This window comes from Notolepis coatsorum (assembly GCF_963971535.1).
Source record: "Notolepis coatsorum genome assembly, chromosome: 17".
In the NCBI taxonomy this organism is placed as follows: Eukaryota; Metazoa; Chordata; class Actinopteri; order Aulopiformes; family Paralepididae; genus Notolepis; species Notolepis coatsorum.
The window spans coordinates 71,585,732-71,603,821 of NC_140181.1; the positions used below are offsets into that span (position 1 = coordinate 71,585,732).

Here is an 18,090-nt window from a genome sequence, read left to right on the forward strand (position 1 = left end):
AAACACCATCACAAACGAACAGCTCTGGCAAACCACTCAACAAGAACCACTTGAAACCCTAATCAAACGCAGGAAATGGGGCTGGATTGGACACACTCTGAGAAAACCATCCTCCAACACAACCAGGCAGGCCTTAACCTGGAACCCACAGGGGAAGAGAAAGCCAGGAAGACCCAGAAACAGCTGGAGAAGGTCTGTCGAGGCGGATCTCAAGGAAGAAAGAACATCATGGAAGGAAGCAGAGAAAATCGCCCAACACCGAACCAGCTGGAGAGATTTCATGAATGACCTATGCTCCCCAAAGAGCAAAAGGGTTTAAGTCAAGTCAAGTCAAGTACATTACTTGTCCAGTGTAGGCTTTTTCTAACATTATAAACTGAATGTGTCTGTGGGCACCGCAGCTATATTTAGGTTTCACTTTCACTTAAGAGTAGTTTTAACTTCACATGAAGGAGAGAAAGAAGGCTCTAGAGGCAATGCAACACGTTATACAACAATAGCGGAGGATTAAAAAATAGTTTGGATTAAACCCTGCAGCAGTGAAAGCTCGGCTGGAGAGGAGCTCAGAGGACCAGTGCATACCAGCAAAAGTATGTTTGCTCAGTATGTGACCAATGCGCTACATTGATCCATCCATCAATGAACAAATAGAAAAGTGATGGAAGGTATTACTGTCCGTTGGTTTATTTTTAAATTAGAACCTAACGTCAACTCTGTCTGTCCAACAAATGGATACTTATCATTGAAAATGCATTAAAAACAAATGTAGATGGACAGAAACAGCGGATCAATGGAACCACATAACGTTACAGATCAAAGTAAGCGCTCTACAGATAAGAGTGTCATTTTGTATAATGTCCGGTGTCACCGGTAATACCAGTATTATCATGAGTTTGTTAGTCATGGGAATTTCCACATCACTGCGGCAACCCTAGCACAACCCTTGCCCAATAACCTCCCAATAAGACACTCACCTGCTTCCTCTCCCTGAGCCTGGGGTGCTTCACCCACCTCCTGCTTGAGAAGCAGAGTAGCTCCTCCAACCACCACACGATCCTTGGGCTCTGCTGGAGACACACACGTCAAGGGTCAGACTCTATGACAGCAGACTCTATGACACGCGGTGTGACAAATCATTTGGGCGAAGCTTCATGTGATACAGGTCAAGTGAAAGGTCTTACCCTCCGGGGCAGGAGGCTTGGCCCCCGGTAGTGCTTGCAGTGGGGGTCGGACGAGGCCCATCCCTGCCCTCTGGGCGGGCAGGACGGCCTTCTTACTCAAGTCCATCAGCGTCTTGCCAAAGAAAGCCTCCTGTATTGGCAGGAAGATATTTTCTATGTTAGCCAGACTTGTTCCCATAGGTAGCATAGTTTTTAACCCATTGAACGCCAAAAACGAGTATTACTAGTTTTTTTAATTATTATTATTATACTAAACAGTCAGCCGGACCTTGTTGTGTGATCCTGGTAGCTCTGAGTGAATTCGAATTGAAATGACGATCGAATCCCGATAGGTGGCAGTATCGCCTACCTTTTGAACTGGGCTAGTTTACTGTGGGGGGGGGGGGGGGGTTGCTCACGACACTCACTGCTGGGCACAGTAGTAGCCACTACTAGATTTTCGCCCCTGATTCCACGTTGAAATTACACGATACATTAAGTGTGGGGTCGCCAAAAAAAAATCTAAATAAAATGGGGTTGTGGTATAAAAATATTTGAGAACCCCTGGTCTAGAACATAAAGACATCACACACCTGGAGATAAGCTGGGAACATGTCCTCCAGTTTGCTCTTCTTCCTGCCCCTCCGTTTCTTAGCCAGTTCCTCTCCTTCTGCTTGTTTGGGGTCCATTAAACTGTCCGTGTCAGCGTGGGGCCCTAAGCACAAACACACGTCATTTGGACTCAACATCGAAGTAGCAGAGTTCAACTAGGCCAGTGCTCTATGGTGAATAGAGTGTTTAGCAAATAATCTTAGGTGCTCTTGGGTCTTTGGGAGAAGACTATAAAAAAAATATTACATTAAAAAGCCTTTAATTGTGTCATGGCTACATAGTTAATAAAAACACCAACATGTAGGCGGCTGGGTGGCACAGCGGACATTGCGCTCGTCACCAACGCAAGAGACACCGGGATCGACTCCAGCTGTCGGCGTTGCCTCCGGCTTGGGCCGGCCATCATACTAACTCATTGGCAGAGTTAGCGGGTGGAAGTCGATGGGTGGTAATCTGGACGTTGTGGACAGCGACTCCTACAGGTCGGTTGGAGGACGCCTGCACAGCAGAGACAGGAAATGGCGGGTGTAGTGTGAGCCTCCCACACGTTACACCTCGCCAATGAGAGTCCGCGCTGGCAGGTGAAAAGATGCGACAGGCTGCCTCCATGTGTATCGGAGGGGACACGTGATGCAAGGCTTCCATCCTCCCTACAACCGACCAGTGGGGGGCATATGCGAGCAACGTTCAAGACAGGGGAGGGAGAATTGGCACAAGAGGTAAATTGGGATGGGGAGAATAATCACAGAAAAAAGGAGAAAAAGTATAAAAAAATATATATATATATATTTACACCAACTGTTTGGACCAAGCTGGTTTTCGTCAGCGTTAGTGAAGTTGCTCCGAGTTCATCAACACAGGTTTATATAGAGGAGTTTATCAACACAGGCGCCATCATACATTGGTGATTGAGCACATGATTGATGACATTAAATAGCAAACAAAAAAACTGAAAATAAGTGTATATCGGGTAGGGGTGTAACGATGCGACCTCACAACGATTAGATTCGATTACGATTCTTCAGGCAACAATTCAATGCATCATGAAATCTCTTCATTTGACCACGATTCAATTCGATTCATTTTCTATCAGTTAATTCCCCCAAAAAATTTGAATACACAAATGTGGCTGGGGGAACTGATTCACTCAGCATGAATGGACTATAGGTCAATAAAAACAATACAACCTTTTTCGATTATTATCGATTCTACTCGATTCTAACATTTTCAAATCGATGCAGTTGAATCGTCACATTAGGATCGATGCATCGTTATACCCCTAATATCGGGGTATTTCTCTAAGTGATTCACATGAAAGAAAGCCACAAAAGGCTTCTCAGTTTACAGGTCATCCAATAAAACAACAGCCTGCTGTCGTCACACACCATCCTCAATGGTCCTCTCTATTGGCTGTCCATCCAGCGTGGTTTCTCCGGCCAGCTGGGCGAAAAACCCTTTCTTCATGCGAGTGTGACACTTCCTCTGCCGCACCATGAAGCCTCCAATCCCTGAAACAGATCAAGTCACAAGATTCGGTTGCATGTCAACACTATACAGTGTCAAAACCCCATAGGGTCATGCTATATCTGGTCCTATAGTTCATGGGGAAGAGCAAGGCACCAACACTGCCAACAACGGTTAGGGGTTCGACTCCCACTGGGGCCACCCATGCAAACAACATATGCACTCGTGGTACTTTAAGGGGCTTTGGATAAAAGCGACCACTAGATCCTACGTGTTAAATAGCATATTTCATTTACATTTATTTTCAAACCTATATTTAAACTTGAAAGGCAACTGAGGTTTCCCTCATTTACAGTCGACTGTACATACAGAGTTAAGCCAAAAAAAAAGCACATCAAATCATAACAATAAGACAAATAAGGATAACAACCAATGTACAACTTGATTGACAGTGGTTGGAGATCAAGGTTTTAAACTCAGCAACAGATGGTAGAATCTCAAGTTTTAAGGACTATATGGGTATGTGTTGCCGTTGACCACCCACCTGGTCTGTAGGGTTTCCTCTTTCTTTTCTTGCTGTCCTCCGTCTCCTCTGACCCTCCCTTAAGGCCGTCACAGTCTGCCATGCCGTCAGCACCTCCCTCTGCGCCCAGATCCCTCTCAGCACCCTCTCTATCTGGGCTCCCAGTATACTCCTTCTTGGGCACGCATTCCATGGGCTCCTCGCGGTCTAGAGAGATAGCGAGAGAGTGAGGAGAGAGAGAGAGAGAGGACAACACCCAGATCAGTCACTGTGACATTGAACAAGGTGCCAAGGAGGATTTTCTTTTTCCGACAGTATAGTCACAATATCTGCTTATGTATGGAAAATCACAGCTTAAATAATCAAATATATGTTCTCCTCATTAAACTGCATGGAAATGCAAACTGATTGTAAATATATATTTGTAAATGTAATTTACAAATAACATTTCCACATATATATTTCAGATGCTGTTTTGTGTAAAATTTGTGTTCATATTTGCTTCAACAGAATTGTGTTATCAGCACATTAATTCACTGAAAAACTATAAAACCAAGTTATTGCCCAGGCTTTGCCAAGGGTTATCTGAACACATTTCTAATTTGATGAAGCAGAGAAGTTTGACAAAGAAGCGGGTTTTGATGAAGCAGAGAGGTTTGATGAAGCAGAGAGGTTTGATGAAGCAGAGAGTAGGGTTGGGCACCGAAAACCGGTTCTAATAGGAACCGGTTCCTAACTTCCGGTTCTGGAACCGGAAGTAACATATTTGCATTTCGATTCTTAATTTCTTAATTCTTAATTTTTTTTATTTTTTTTTACTTTGTTAATTAATACCCTAGTTACAGTACAGCAACCAAATTAAACTGTGTCAAGTCAACTGAAAATGTGAATAGTATGAAACAAATTTAAAATGTTCAAAAAAATAACAATTCTCCTGCTAAATAAACTGTGACCTGTTTTGACCTGCACCTCAAAGAATCGGAAGCGAGAATCGTTTAGAACAGGAATCGATATGGAGAATCGGAATCGGAACCGGAATCGTTCAAATCCAAACGATGCCCAACCCTAGCAGAGAGGTTTGATGAAGCAGAGAAGTTTGATGAAGCAGAGGTTTGATGGAGAAGAGGTTTGATGAAGCTGAGAAGTTTGATGAAGCAGAGAGGTTTGATGAAGCAGAGTTTTTTTTTCATTCAAATACCACTCCCGACTCCCAAGCCTCTACCTCCGTCAATCATTTGGCGATCTCGAAAATGAGATCTAGGTGAAAAGTCACAAGCGCAAACAGAAAGAGAAATTTCCGCCGAATGCATTGGAGTCAATGAGGAAATGGTTTTCTGCAGACCTATTTCTTTTTCTCTTTTTACCAAAATCGCTCCTAATCACTAATTTATGAACGGATTTATATGACATTTGGACATGTACTATACAAGACTTCAGGCTATGGACGCAAGGTGTTTTTTCAGCCATACCAATTTTGGATATACTACTTCTTGATATTGCAACTACTACAGAAAAGCGTGCGTAACAAGTTTTTCTACAACTCAAGTTCAGACCTATGTTACAGGTACTCTATTTCATTAGCACTAAAAGTGAATTATCTTTATTGTATCAGACACATAAGAATGTCATCTTTCAAAAGAGACCAGGATCATGCATGTGGTATAAGTATAAAGTATAGTATTTTGGTTTGCAAAAAAATAAGTATGCAGTCCTCAAGTTCAAGAAAAATTTCCACTTTTGGGGGGGCGCCTGTTGTGTGTGTGTGAGTGAGTGAGTGAGTGAGTGAGTGAGTGAGTGAGTGAGTGAGTGAGTGAGTGAGTGAGTGAGTGAGTGAGTGAGTGAGTGAGTGAGAGAACACTGACCTTTGCCATCGTCCCCGTCCAGCTCGCCGTCCTTCAGCTCCATGCCGTCAGAACCCACATCGCCACACAGGGTGCCCAGGCGGGAGCGCCGCTGTCGTCTCTTGTGCAGGGGGGACATGGAGATGGTGCGCAGCAGGGACATGCCCGACTCAGTCAGCCACACGCCTTCCAACCGGTAGAACTGGGGCTCTGGGAAAAGGGGAGAAACACGCGCAGATGCTGCAGTGATCTAACGACAACAACATCCCAAAAGAAAGAAATGGGGGCAACCATATAAAATATGACGAGGCAAAATCCCCCAACCTGGCTCTTTGATCTTTATCGATGCCATAATAGCAGACTCCACCACTGTTTATTAAAAGAGAAAAGCAGGGAAAGAGACGGGAGGGGAATCATCAGTATGCGCGAGTAATTTCTTTTGAAAATCAATACATAATTGATTAAGAGTGCAACAGTGGTGTGCGTTTTGTCTTTGCTCCTGAAGGGGGGGATGGTCTGCGACTCACCGACGGGTTTGGGGACATACGGTGTGCAGGAGGTGCAGGCGAAGCCTTCGTCAGAGGCTTGCTCCACCTCGTCCTCAGTGTACAGACTCTCACACACAGCATGCACCCATCTACACAGAAATGAGCCATGATACACACACACACACTTCTTATCAGATGACAAAAAAATCACATCAGATATCCAAAGATGCTAGAGAATAATTCATGATCTGGTTCTACATAAATAATCCATTCCCCACTAGTCTTCATTAGCTGAAACCTAATGAGCGCTACCCACCGATCGCAGTGCTGGCATTGCAGCAGCAGCTCCTCCTCCATGAAGTTCTCTCTGCAGACGGGGCAGGTGACCAGGCTGGCGCAGGGGCCACAGTGGGTGTAGTTGTTCTGCCACTCGCAGTGGAAGCCCGGCGAGTTGGACCCGCACTGCATACAACACACACACCTGCACAGGTGGAGGAGGAGGAGCACCACCATGTGAGAATCTACGCAGCGTGGATCGTACCGGATTTCACATGTTCTAGGCCGTTTCCACCTGGCATTGAGATCCCATCTAGCGGACGGCTCTTATTTAAGTATGTCAGTTCACACCTGGTGTTAAAGGTGACATGCATTATAAATGTCATTTTTCAGTCTCTAGCATTGTATTATAGTAATAGGAGTTAGTATCAATGTGTTTTAGTGTCTAAATACCATATTGGCGGATTGCTCTGATTCAGCTCAGATAATTTCCTGCTCCAGTAAATTAGGCCATCCTGATTTGAAGGCCTGAGTGACGTTACTCAGGCTCTGGGTAGCAGACAGTGATGTGATTGGCTCTGTGGTTGTAGCTAATGCCCGCCCACAATCTACCTAGACTGACTGTACACAGCGAGTGGAAACCACTTCCTCATACTCTGCATGCACTCTGGAGGGAGAGAGAGAGAGAGGGGGGGGGGGGGGGGAGTGCTTATGGGCGGAGCCAGGCCATAACAGCCTGAAATCTTGAAGCTGAAAAATTATGGTTTTGAGTACTTGATTAGAAATATAAAACAATGCATTTTTTTTTTTAAACCTTACAGATGTCTTAAATAGACTCACAGGAAGTTGCCCAAATAGTGCTAGGAATAGCAACGCATGTCCCCTTTAAGAGAATGTGTCTCTGTGCAAGCATCTCGAGTGACCACTTGTGATCGGATCTCCCCTTCCCCCGCTCAATATGCGAATAAAACACTTAGGCCTACGCCTACTAAAAGACACATGCGAATGAAATATAAAAGAGCGCATGTAGTGTCTCCATTACAGTTTACACTGTGAAATCCCTCTAAGAGATTAAGAGATCCTTTAGAGCAGTGGTGCCCAACCAGTCGATCGCAATCGACAGGTAGATCGCGGGCTGATTTCAAGTAGATCTCGATTAATAAAATTAGATTATATTTATATATATTTATTTAAAAAAAAAAAAAAAAATTGCAAAATCAACTCTGCCTCTCCTTGTTAACTACAACAAGCAATGCTGTTTGTTATTTAAGATTAGGTCGGACTCGGCACTGACAGATTTGTGTTTCATTATGCTGCTTTTATAAAGCCTCAAATGATGGCTTACAATATACAATTTTGGCTGGTAGCTCTCGGCTAGGTGGTAAATTAAAAAGTAGATCTTGGTTCAAAAAAGGTTGGGCACCCCTGCTTTAGAGAGACTGCACCTTTTCAAATGCCTCGACAGTGAGAGTGGAGGGGCATCACACTAAATAACCTGCTGACCAGTTATGATTTTCATTAAACATACACTGCTCGTCTCGATTCCCCCTCTCTCTCTCTTATCAACTACCGTCACATTTGAAATGAATAAATAGGAGAGATTATCTGCTCATAACGGTGCCGTTTACTTTTACATTACCATAAACGGAACCAATAAGAAATTAAAATGAAATAAAAAATGTACGCCCGCATATATGAGCATCTACTCATTATCCTCCTTCCATATTCTCATTGTGGATATTAGCAGACCTCGCCTGCTCATTCTGCATGAATTAAACTTTTCTGTTAGATTCAAACGACCCGAAAGCTGTGAATATATAGGGAAGCGCGACGCCAATAATAAACCACTCTCCAGGCGACAGACAGAGCGTCAGAAACTGTATTTCCAAGCAATAGACACGTATGACCAGCGAGTGTCTCCAGCGATGACAGCCATCTGCAAAAGCAGATTAAGCCCATCTCTTAAAATCACATAACACTTCCCTTGCTGAGGCTATTCATTCCAGACTCCAGATTTACACTCAACATTAACTCCTTTGCGGCGTCCTCATAGCTTTTTTCCAGAAGTGAGTAAAGTGACCGTATGAATGAATGTATCTACACTCCGGGAATTTGTAGAGTGGTGCATTGAGCAGATCGGACCCTTTTTGAAAGACTAAATTCGTCAATGGTGTTAACCATTTGGTTGCCGAAAACGTAGAACTACGTTTCTGTCGCCCGATCGTCGAGTGCCGGAAACGTAGATCTACGTTTTTCTCACGGTATTTCTTTTATTCGCTATGGCCCTTCATAATTCAGCGGGGCACCTTGTGCATGTTGTACTGAATGTGTCTGAGCTGGCAGACGGTCTCATACCGCCCTCTAACGCCTTCAGCCATTATTGCACCCCGTTAGAAACGGGTTAGTTTCTTTTCTCTACTGAGCTGCGGTGGGGGGGGGGGGGGGGGGGGGGGGGGGGCATGTCCTAAACACTCCGGCAAAACACACCCTTGTAGGGATGGTTTGGACTACTGACCCCCCTCGCCCGTTGAAGTGCAATGCCCAACAACGTCGGAGACAGGATCGCTGTGGATAACTGGAATGGCGATCAGATATTTGGATTATTTTTTTTGCATTACATCAGAGACCAGGTAAGAGAAAACTATATATGAAAGCTTGCGTTGATCTGATATTTATTTCTACGGCGATTGAAGCTATCTGTGTTGTTTTATGTGTATGGCTGTTTGCCGTTGGGTTGCAGGAGAGGGGGGGCGGCGGCGCGCCGGTCTAAACCACATTGCATGCTTGCACGAGGAAGGATAATAATTATGATCCAACGTTGATTTCAGGAAGATCCGATAATCAGGCGAAAAATGACAACGTGTTTATTGAATTACACAAAAACGCAGTTTTCGCGTCTTTTCCCTGGAATGACTCAGAAGCAACCAAACTATATTCATATTCAAAACAGTATAAAACGGAAATGTACGGATGAAAAAATTATCTTTTTTTTGCACGTTGACCAGAAGCAAGTCACTGAGACTCGACAGCGTTATTAGACCCATAGCTATACTATGAAATATAGGTTTAGCTCTACAAACTACAACTACGTTTACATGGGGTTAATGGACGGCAAGGAAGGGGTCACTTCCCGGAAGGGGCGTGGCACTGAATGTGTTAAATGGCTTTGAATCAATAATTGTTTTGTGGATTATGAGCATGGGGCTGCCAAAGGGGCGTGGCAAACCCACATTATAATAGACTACGTTTACATTTAGTCATTTAGCTGACGCTTTTATCTAAAGCGACTTACAAGTTTTGTACGACAAGTCAAACTATTCTGATTACTTAAACACTCTTGCTTAACATTTGTTCATTACTTTTTTGAAAAAGTATAGCCTATATGTGGGCGTTTCGAAACATTTAGACACGGTGGCTAAAGCCAGCTTTACGCAATCCGAGAACCAACTGGAAATGAGAAAAGCAGATACCTTCATCTTCTCTTATGTTCATAGAATTATATAGAAAGAGGTTAATACTCCAGAAGACATAATGCAATTGACTAGGTGATCCTTCAATGTGACCCAGGACACATTTGCGTACACACTGCTAACAGAATGTGGCCATATGCTGCCTAGACAACCTCTGAATGTGGTCCGAGCGACCGGATCTCAGTGTGTCCTCAGTGCGTCTCAAGTGTGTTTACACCTGTACTTGGAGCTGTCCGCTTGTGATCGAGATCACCCTGATCGGATCTCAATGCCGGGTGGAACCAGCCTTTTAGAAAACCTATGCGAGTGATTCAGCAGGTTTTTTTTTTTTTTTTTCTTTTTTTTGCTACAGAAACAAGAGGCAGAGAACTGGGCCTTTGAAGCACAAACTCAGAGCAGAGGCACAAACACTTTACATAATATGCAAATCGACATGGATTAATTTCCATTTGACCCCATTCAAAACCACAAGGCTGAAAGAGGCGCCATGGTCCAGGAGTTGTTTTTATCTTCCTTTATTACCATTTGCACTTCCAGCCGCCCTTGGGCACAGTGTGCAGAGGTGGGTCCAGGCAGTAGGTGTGGTAGCTGACGTCACAGTCGTCACAGAGCAGCAGGCGGGAGGGGTCCGAGGCCTTCCCGCACACCTCGCACACAATACATTCCAAACAGCGCCAGCCCTTACGAAGCATCATCTTAGTGATCTACAGAGGAGGAGCGCAGGTTTTAACGTATCTGCAAATAAACAAGCTGCCTGAATGGCAAAGAAAAAACAGAGAGGTAAACAATTATGCTTACTTTGCTGTTAACACAATACGGATGGTAACACTGGGCGCACTGAGCGCACGCCAACAGCTGCCCTTCCACACCCTTTCCAAAACTGCCACACACCACGCACATGTCCTGAGACGGAAGAGAACGTAGGCAGAAAAGCAATGAAAGAGGAGAGAGAGAGAGAACACGATAGAGAGTCAGTTGACGTTACAGAGGAGAAACGTGACATATATGGGTCATCGGCGCTGTAAATGCCAAAGAGGACTTGGAAATGTCAATCGGTATGAAAAGGACAGACGTACCTGGAGCAAGACAAATTTATCAGTGTTGGAGAAGAGCACCACCGTGTTCTGCATGGCGTCGTCCTCCTCCTCGTCCTCCTCCTTACTGACTCCAGTGTCCGAGGTCATGCTTAGCTGTGGGGGAGGAAGGAATATGAGTTTCCAACATCTTAACATGGATGTGCCAAAAGTTACAATTCTGAGAAAATGTTGTCTAACAACGGGCATGTGGATCTCAGCGTACCAAGAAGGCGTCGATGCAGGATGCCATGGCTTTCAGACGCGACCTTCCGCCTCGACCCCTCCCTCCACCACCGCCACCCCCGCGAGGCCGCCGTTTCCCAGGGAAACTGCTGCTCCGTCCCTGAAAGCCAAAAGAAAGTATATGAAGAAATCCCTGTCAGTTTATGTTACAGACAACCTTCAGATAGCACCACCAGTACAGAACATACATATCCTATAGGGAGACAGAAGCCCCAAAGCCACGGCAGGTGGTGAAGCAAGCTGGTCTGACGGTGACGGTGACTTTTACCTGTTTGACCCGCGAGCGGCCCGGGGAGCCCCTCCGCTTCACCTTCTCCCCGTCGCACTTGAGGGGATCAAAGGGCAGCGAGTCGTCCGTCTCCGTGAGCAGGGAGTCGGAGCGCGAGCGGCCGGCCGGCACCAGGCTCAGCTCCATGGAGAGCTGGGCGTCGGGCTCGGCCGGGGAGCCCATGAAGCCGCTGCTGCTCTCGTCCCCGTGGCTCATGTTGGACGCGTCGTCCAGCAGCAGCTCCGACTTCACCTCCTGCTCGTCCGGTGGCTCCTGCTTGATCTTCACCTCCTCGCAGTCTCCCTCGCCCTTCCCCTGCTCCTCGTCCTCTTCCTCGTCCTCCTCCTCGGAGAGAGGCAGTAGCCTGCCCTCCATGTCCGAAGAGGAGGAGGCCTCCTGCCTGTCGACAGACAGCGAGGCGGTAGCGGGAGGAGGGGGAGGAGACCCGGGGATCGGAGCTTCCTCCGCCTGGTCGGCCTTGTCCATCTCCATGGGAACAGGCTGCTCCTCTGGCGTGGACGCAGCCGGCGCTGGTGACTTTGGTGCAGCCTGTTTGGATGGCTCGGGAGCCGACACAACCTCGGTACTGTTTGCGTGAGATTCCTGTGAGGTCTTCTGCTCTACAGAAGGCTTAGCCTGCTCGTCCTCCTCCTTCTCTCCAGGGCCCTGCTCAGACACTGGGGTTGGTTCTGCTTTCTGAGCGTCAGAGTGGGGCTCTGCCGTAGGGTCCTGGGCGGGGCTGGTCTGGGCTGGCTGGCTGGCAGCCTCTTCCGTTCCCTCTTCAGAAGCCGGTGGACAAGAGGCCGTCTGTTCCGTCTGTCCGCATTCTTCTTTTGGGGCTAAGAGAATGCAGGTTTATTAGTGTTTTCGTTCATAAATCCGTCATTATAAACTCTATCATCAAATAATCAAGTAGTTTGATGTGTAATCTCCATAATGGGTTCAGTGTTTACCTGCAGCCGCGGGCAGAGCAGTGGGCAGCTCTGAAGTAGCTTCCTCTGTTTCCAGCTGTGGCCCCTCCTCCATGGTGCCGTCCTCCCCCTCTAACATGTCAACAACCTCTGCTTCCATCCCTTAAGCCGAGACAGACCAGTTACATAACTACATATGGATCAAACAAATATCCTCTCGCTTCATTTAAATATGCGATAAGTTATAAAAAAGGGGAAATGGAAATTGGGTTGTAGGCTTCGCCGACTCCAACATACCCAACTCCATGGGCATCTCCTCTTCAGCCGCGGCCCGAGCCGCTGACGCCCCCTCCAATATGTCTTTATGTCCCGCCGCCGCCGTCAACTCCGCCGTCTCCGCGCGTCCCTCGGTCTCCGCGCACGCCTCTCTGGTCGGCACCTCCGCTGCATCCGTCTGAGTGACGGGCGGCCGCTGAGCGTCCTTGCAGGGGAGGCAGACGCATTTGTCGTCTGGAGGCTCCACCGGCGCAGCACATTCACTATGCACCCACCTGAGGAGCGGAGAGGAGAGCGGCGCGTCAGGCTCCGACAGCTCATTATGAACATGGCATCTAAAAGGCCCACAGACCCACAGTTTTAGGGGAAATGTGTGGTGCGTTGCTAAGCAACAGCTACTACAATACTGTAAACTTTTGTTTGTTGTTGTGTTTGTTGTTTGTTGTGTGTTTGCTAATGTTTACTAAAAGCTAAAACATAAGCAATAAATAACACTCCTTTGCTACATTTCTAAGTCCTATTTATTTATAATAAAACACAAGATACTTGTGTCCTAATGATAAAGATAAGCGTTCAGTGAAGAAAGTCGACGTGGTTGACGTCATCGACCATGAAATGGTGTCGATTTGCATATTCATGATCGACGTATTGTTACTTGTATGTGCCTTTTGCTGCACACGTTCAAAGTCATAACATGCACAACGTGTAATCTAACTAGTGGGCAATGAATCACATTCAAAATATAAATAACTTCTCTTAACCGTTTCGTGGCCAACCACGTATATAAACATTATTGGGCACCATCCTTAAACGGCCAACCATGTATATATACCGGTATACGTGTTACCACTCGGTTTTGCTTTTATTCCATTTTAATATCCTACTCAATGTCACGGAGCTGTATGTTGGCTGGAAACGGCATATCGGGACTCCGAAAGTGAAGTACCGGCCAGATCCTGGTATTGGCGCGGGTGTCACTTTTTTTTCACTCCGGGTTAGCTTTTCTGTTAGCCTGAAGCGAGGGCTTTTTGCGACGCCGAATTCAGTATGCAGTAAAGGAATATAGCATCAGCCAATGGACATATCGATCTACCAGATGGCGATCAATAACTGGGAAATTCTTTTTGGAATCCAACCGGCCACAGGTAAGAGCGATTTGACGTCAATTTCAATCTGATCGGGCCTTGTTCCACCCGGTCAACGTATGATGTTGCAATAACTAATGCCGTTATTGGTAATCAATAATCAGAAACGACTCCCCCCCCCCCCTTTCATGCATTCATGGTGGACCATGATACCGATCATATGCATTTTGATTTTTAACTCTAGCTTGTGTAGGGCCAAAATGCTAATCGATTTAACGTTATTATTTTAGCACCCTATAACTAGCTTTGCAGGAATTACCCTAGACCATTCCGATATAACGTTCATATTCACAACGCTATAAAATGGGAACGTGTTGATGAAAAAATTATTTCTTTATGGCATATTGAAGGGAAGATTTATACTGTCAATTGACAATGACAATGGACACATAGAAATAATATAAAATATAGATTTAGCTCTACAAACAACCTCAAGCACAGTGAAAACTTGTAATGAAAAGCTGGCCTCATAGAGTGGGATTAGACGGGCCCCAATGGCCCTGAATGTGTTAAACCACTATTCGTGATTCTACCTAGAGCCAGGACTCAACTCGCGTTTCGCTCACAAGCTATTTATAATTTTTGGCCGGTAAAGAAACTCTCTGGCTGGTAGTTTATTAAATTTTGTATTGTTTTACGTCATAGTAATGGGCAGGTGTTATATTATTTCAAGATAATAAAGTAGCTATAATGAGTCAATAGATAAAAAGCAGTAATGGCAAGTAGGCTACTCACTACTCATGTACAATAGGCATCCATACTACACAGCATTTATAGACATAAATAAACTCCATGGCTCATCTCCTACTCTGGGTATTCAGTAGGTGGTGTCAAAGAAGCAACTACCCATGTGACCTGAGCATACTAGTAAAACGTTTAGAAATATTCAATTGCAAATAGAATCAATTGTTGTGATTAATCAACTAATCGATCAAATAATCGACAGATTAATCGATAACAAAATAATCGTTAGTTGCAGCCCTACTGTTATATAACCTATTGTAGGCTATCGTTTGCTACGTATACAAAGGGTTTTCACTAGATTATTGTGGGGTAGTTGCAACAAATTAAATTAGACAGAACTCCGTCTCCATATATATAAAATGTACATGAAGGGTGATGCAGTAATTTATAATAAAAGACAAGATACTTGTGCACTAATAGTGAAGAAACCCACTCCCATTGCCAAAAGAAAGTCTTAACATGCCTATAAATACTATGGAATTACACACTATGAATGTATTACATGGCCCAAATGGCCCCCAATTCAGCATTCAATCAATCAATCTGCACGGTGATTGATTGAATGAGGGCTGACCTTCGAAGCTTTTTTTGGCAATCGAAGCTTCGGGGCCGAGCTTCGATTTGAATTCGAAGCTTCGAGAAAAAAAAAAGAAAAAAAGAAAAAAAAAATTATTTTATTTTTTAATCTTATGTTGTGGGACTTGTACAGCACTTTCGTAAACGTTGTTGTTTTTAAATGTGCTCTATAAATAAAGTGGGTTGGATTAATTAATTAAGTAGCCCCTTTCGTGACTGACGCATCCAACAAGGTTTCACTCGGCTGTGTGATTTAATTCAAGGTGGATCGCTGTTGTCGTTTGAACAACTTCAGATTTCATGGGAACTACCAATCCCCCAAATCAAGAATGTTTAAGATGAATGAAGTAAGATTTAGATTATTTGAAATATGGCCTGTGTAGACTAAACTATGCACAGAATTATGTCAGTCTACAAGGTCCGGATTCTACATGGTCCGGCAATGTAGACCTTGTAGACTCCACTACAGACCAATTATCAGTGAATGTTCATGCATTTTTAAGAAGGGCAACTTCCACAAAAAAACAAAGAACTCACCAAAACATCTCAGTAGCACCTTATCTAAATGTTATATTTCATATATGGAGATTCATATTTATTTATGTATTGCATGCATTTCTACATTTTATTTCCTATTTTGTTTATTCATCCCAGTATCTTTCTTTCTTATGTGTGGAATTCTACAAGGTGCGCGCACACACACACACACCTACACACACACACACTTACATTTAGTCATTTAGCTGACGCTTTTATCCAAAGCGACTTACAAGTTCTGTACGACAAGACAGCAAGAAGGGTACAACTCTATCAGCTGAGTAACAATGTTCATCAAAGTGTTGCGTGTTACAGTGTAGGTTAGTTTATTAGGACAAGTGCATGACAGTAAGGTTAGTCACGGTTAGATTTTTTTTTTTTTTTTTTATCATTTCAGATAATGGTTGAAGAAGTGAGTCTTTAGTCGACGGCGAAAGATTGGACGGGATTCGGCTGTCCTAACTGGGATGGGTAGTTCACACACACACACACACACCCACAAATCGAAGTAAAAAAAAAAAAAAAAAAATCGTTTTTTTTTTTTTATGTTCGAAGCTTGTGCCATCGAATCGAACGTTCGAAGCTTCGAAGCATTTAAGACAGCCCCTTGAAATTTTATTAACAGATTGCAGAATGGGTACAATACAGTACGGCTCAATACACACAATTGTTAAGGGGATGCAGACCAGAGAAAGACTTTCGTCTTGTTTACATCAGGGTCCCCCATTTTCAATTCATAATTAATTTTAAGTAAGGGTGCAACTTGCTCCGTGCATTCTTTGTGGATCTAGCCCATGGTCTCTAATAGCCACCACAACCCAACATGTATATAGACAGGCAGTGAGAGCCAGCATATCACCAGGGTTATCAAGTGGGCACCTCCCTTTGCTGTGTTTAGGGATGCACCGATCCGACCTTTTCAGTACCGATACCAATACCTGGGCTTTGGGTATCGGCCGATACAGAGTACCGATCCGATACCCATTGTTCAATTAATAAACTGTATGCCTCACTGTGTGGAAGAGAATCATTCTTTTGTGCAAGGCAACATCAGGCTTGACTTAAAACATTAGTTAAACAAATGTAACAAATTAACACATTGATATAAATGTACTGAATTGTTATTTCTAATTTAATTTATTATATTATAAAAAGAATTATTTCCGTCAGCTATTTTAGTCATATCGGAGCCGATATCCGATATCAATATTGGATCGGTGCATCCCTAGCGGTGTTTCGTCAAGTTAGGCCGATGACACCTTGGGAAGACTAAACAGAGCTTAAATAATACTGGCTCTATATCAACAACTAGAATGGTACTCACTCACAGAGATGCCTACATTCGTGCGAGCGGGCAAAGCCTGCAAGTACTGCTCTCACCAGCTATGCCAGTAGCCCATTACTGACCAGCTACAGTACAGCAACAAACTAACAACAGATGTTTCTGTATTGGCCCTTTTCAATTGAACAGCATAGCCTATTTGGATTGAAATGCATTCAATGATGTCCCATGCGAGTGAGTACACCAGAAAACAACTGAAATCAAGGTATTGTCTCTTCACGTCAGTGCACTGAATGGAGGAAGAACTTGCTCGCCAGCCATAGAGAATTGAACCTCTATGATTCTTGAGCGTGGGCCGAGCAGCACAGCCTCTGATCATACGACTCAACCGTAATATCAAAGCAAAAGATGGAATCAGTCTGAGGGGAGGCTGACGAGGCTAAATAACACTTTATTGTCCACCCTCAACGGATTACGACGATTATGAAAAGGAATGTCATTCCTCATTATTGGAAAGAAGAATCGTGCATGTGAAAATGACAGATGGATGAAGAAAAGAAGAAGGTGCTTTAAAATAACTGGTGCCGTTGCCTGGATCCAGACCTTTGAATCCGCCCACTCTAGAGTCAACTGATCCTGCAGGTCTGGCAGCATGACATGTAACAGCGGTTTCTCGGTTAAAAAAGAGATTATCCAATGAGAGCCTGCGGGGGGGCTAACAATTAGCCAATTAGAGCCACGAGCGGGACTAACAAGCTGTTGTCAAGTGTGGGGAGCAGGAAAAACATGGTGGCTGCTCGTAAATGTTCTTTTTCCACCTAAACGGTACACTAAAATATATCTGCGAGAAATAGAAGATGTATTTTTACATGTTCACATTATGCATCATCTTTGTCTTCTGTATTCTCCATTTCATTCTGTTCCACACTAGACGGGTGATGTACACCTACTATGAAAATGTGTTGTTTGGGGCTCTCTAGTAGCACACCATGTAACACGCTGCGTCGCGAAACCGCTGACCCGGGTTCGACTCCCGGACCCGGCGTCCTTTGCCGAATGTCTTCCCCTGCTCTGTCTTGAATTTCCTCCTCTCCCTCTCTCTCTACCGGACTGCCCGGTAGTAGAAACTAGGGCTGACCCCTATTAATCGATTAGTCGAGCCGTAGTCGACTGGCCAACCTCTTAGTCGAATATAATA

General features: G+C 44.6%; 1 protein-coding gene across 1 annotated transcript in view; it reads right to left on the reverse strand.

The window, feature by feature from the left end:
- Window positions 1-18,090, reverse strand: part of kmt2d (lysine (K)-specific methyltransferase 2D) — an 81,072-nt gene that overhangs the window by 46,424 nt on the left and 16,558 nt on the right. The window contains exons 10-25 of the mRNA XM_084333490.1: window positions 12,630-12,883; window positions 12,375-12,494; window positions 11,422-12,260; window positions 11,134-11,253; window positions 10,911-11,024; window positions 10,633-10,737; window positions 10,357-10,538; window positions 6,405-6,569; window positions 6,128-6,237; window positions 5,925-5,969; window positions 5,622-5,810; window positions 3,781-3,966; window positions 3,158-3,280; window positions 1,754-1,875; window positions 1,182-1,311; window positions 975-1,067 (exon numbers count right to left, since the gene is read on the reverse strand). Coding sequence (XP_084189616.1) covers window positions 975-1,067; window positions 1,182-1,311; window positions 1,754-1,875; window positions 3,158-3,280; window positions 3,781-3,966; window positions 5,622-5,810; window positions 5,925-5,969; window positions 6,128-6,237; window positions 6,405-6,569; window positions 10,357-10,538; window positions 10,633-10,737; window positions 10,911-11,024; window positions 11,134-11,253; window positions 11,422-12,260; window positions 12,375-12,494; window positions 12,630-12,883 — 2,897 coding nt within the window. The remainder of the gene's footprint in view (window positions 1-974; window positions 1,068-1,181; window positions 1,312-1,753; window positions 1,876-3,157; window positions 3,281-3,780; window positions 3,967-5,621; window positions 5,811-5,924; window positions 5,970-6,127; window positions 6,238-6,404; window positions 6,570-10,356; window positions 10,539-10,632; window positions 10,738-10,910; window positions 11,025-11,133; window positions 11,254-11,421; window positions 12,261-12,374; window positions 12,495-12,629; window positions 12,884-18,090) is intronic.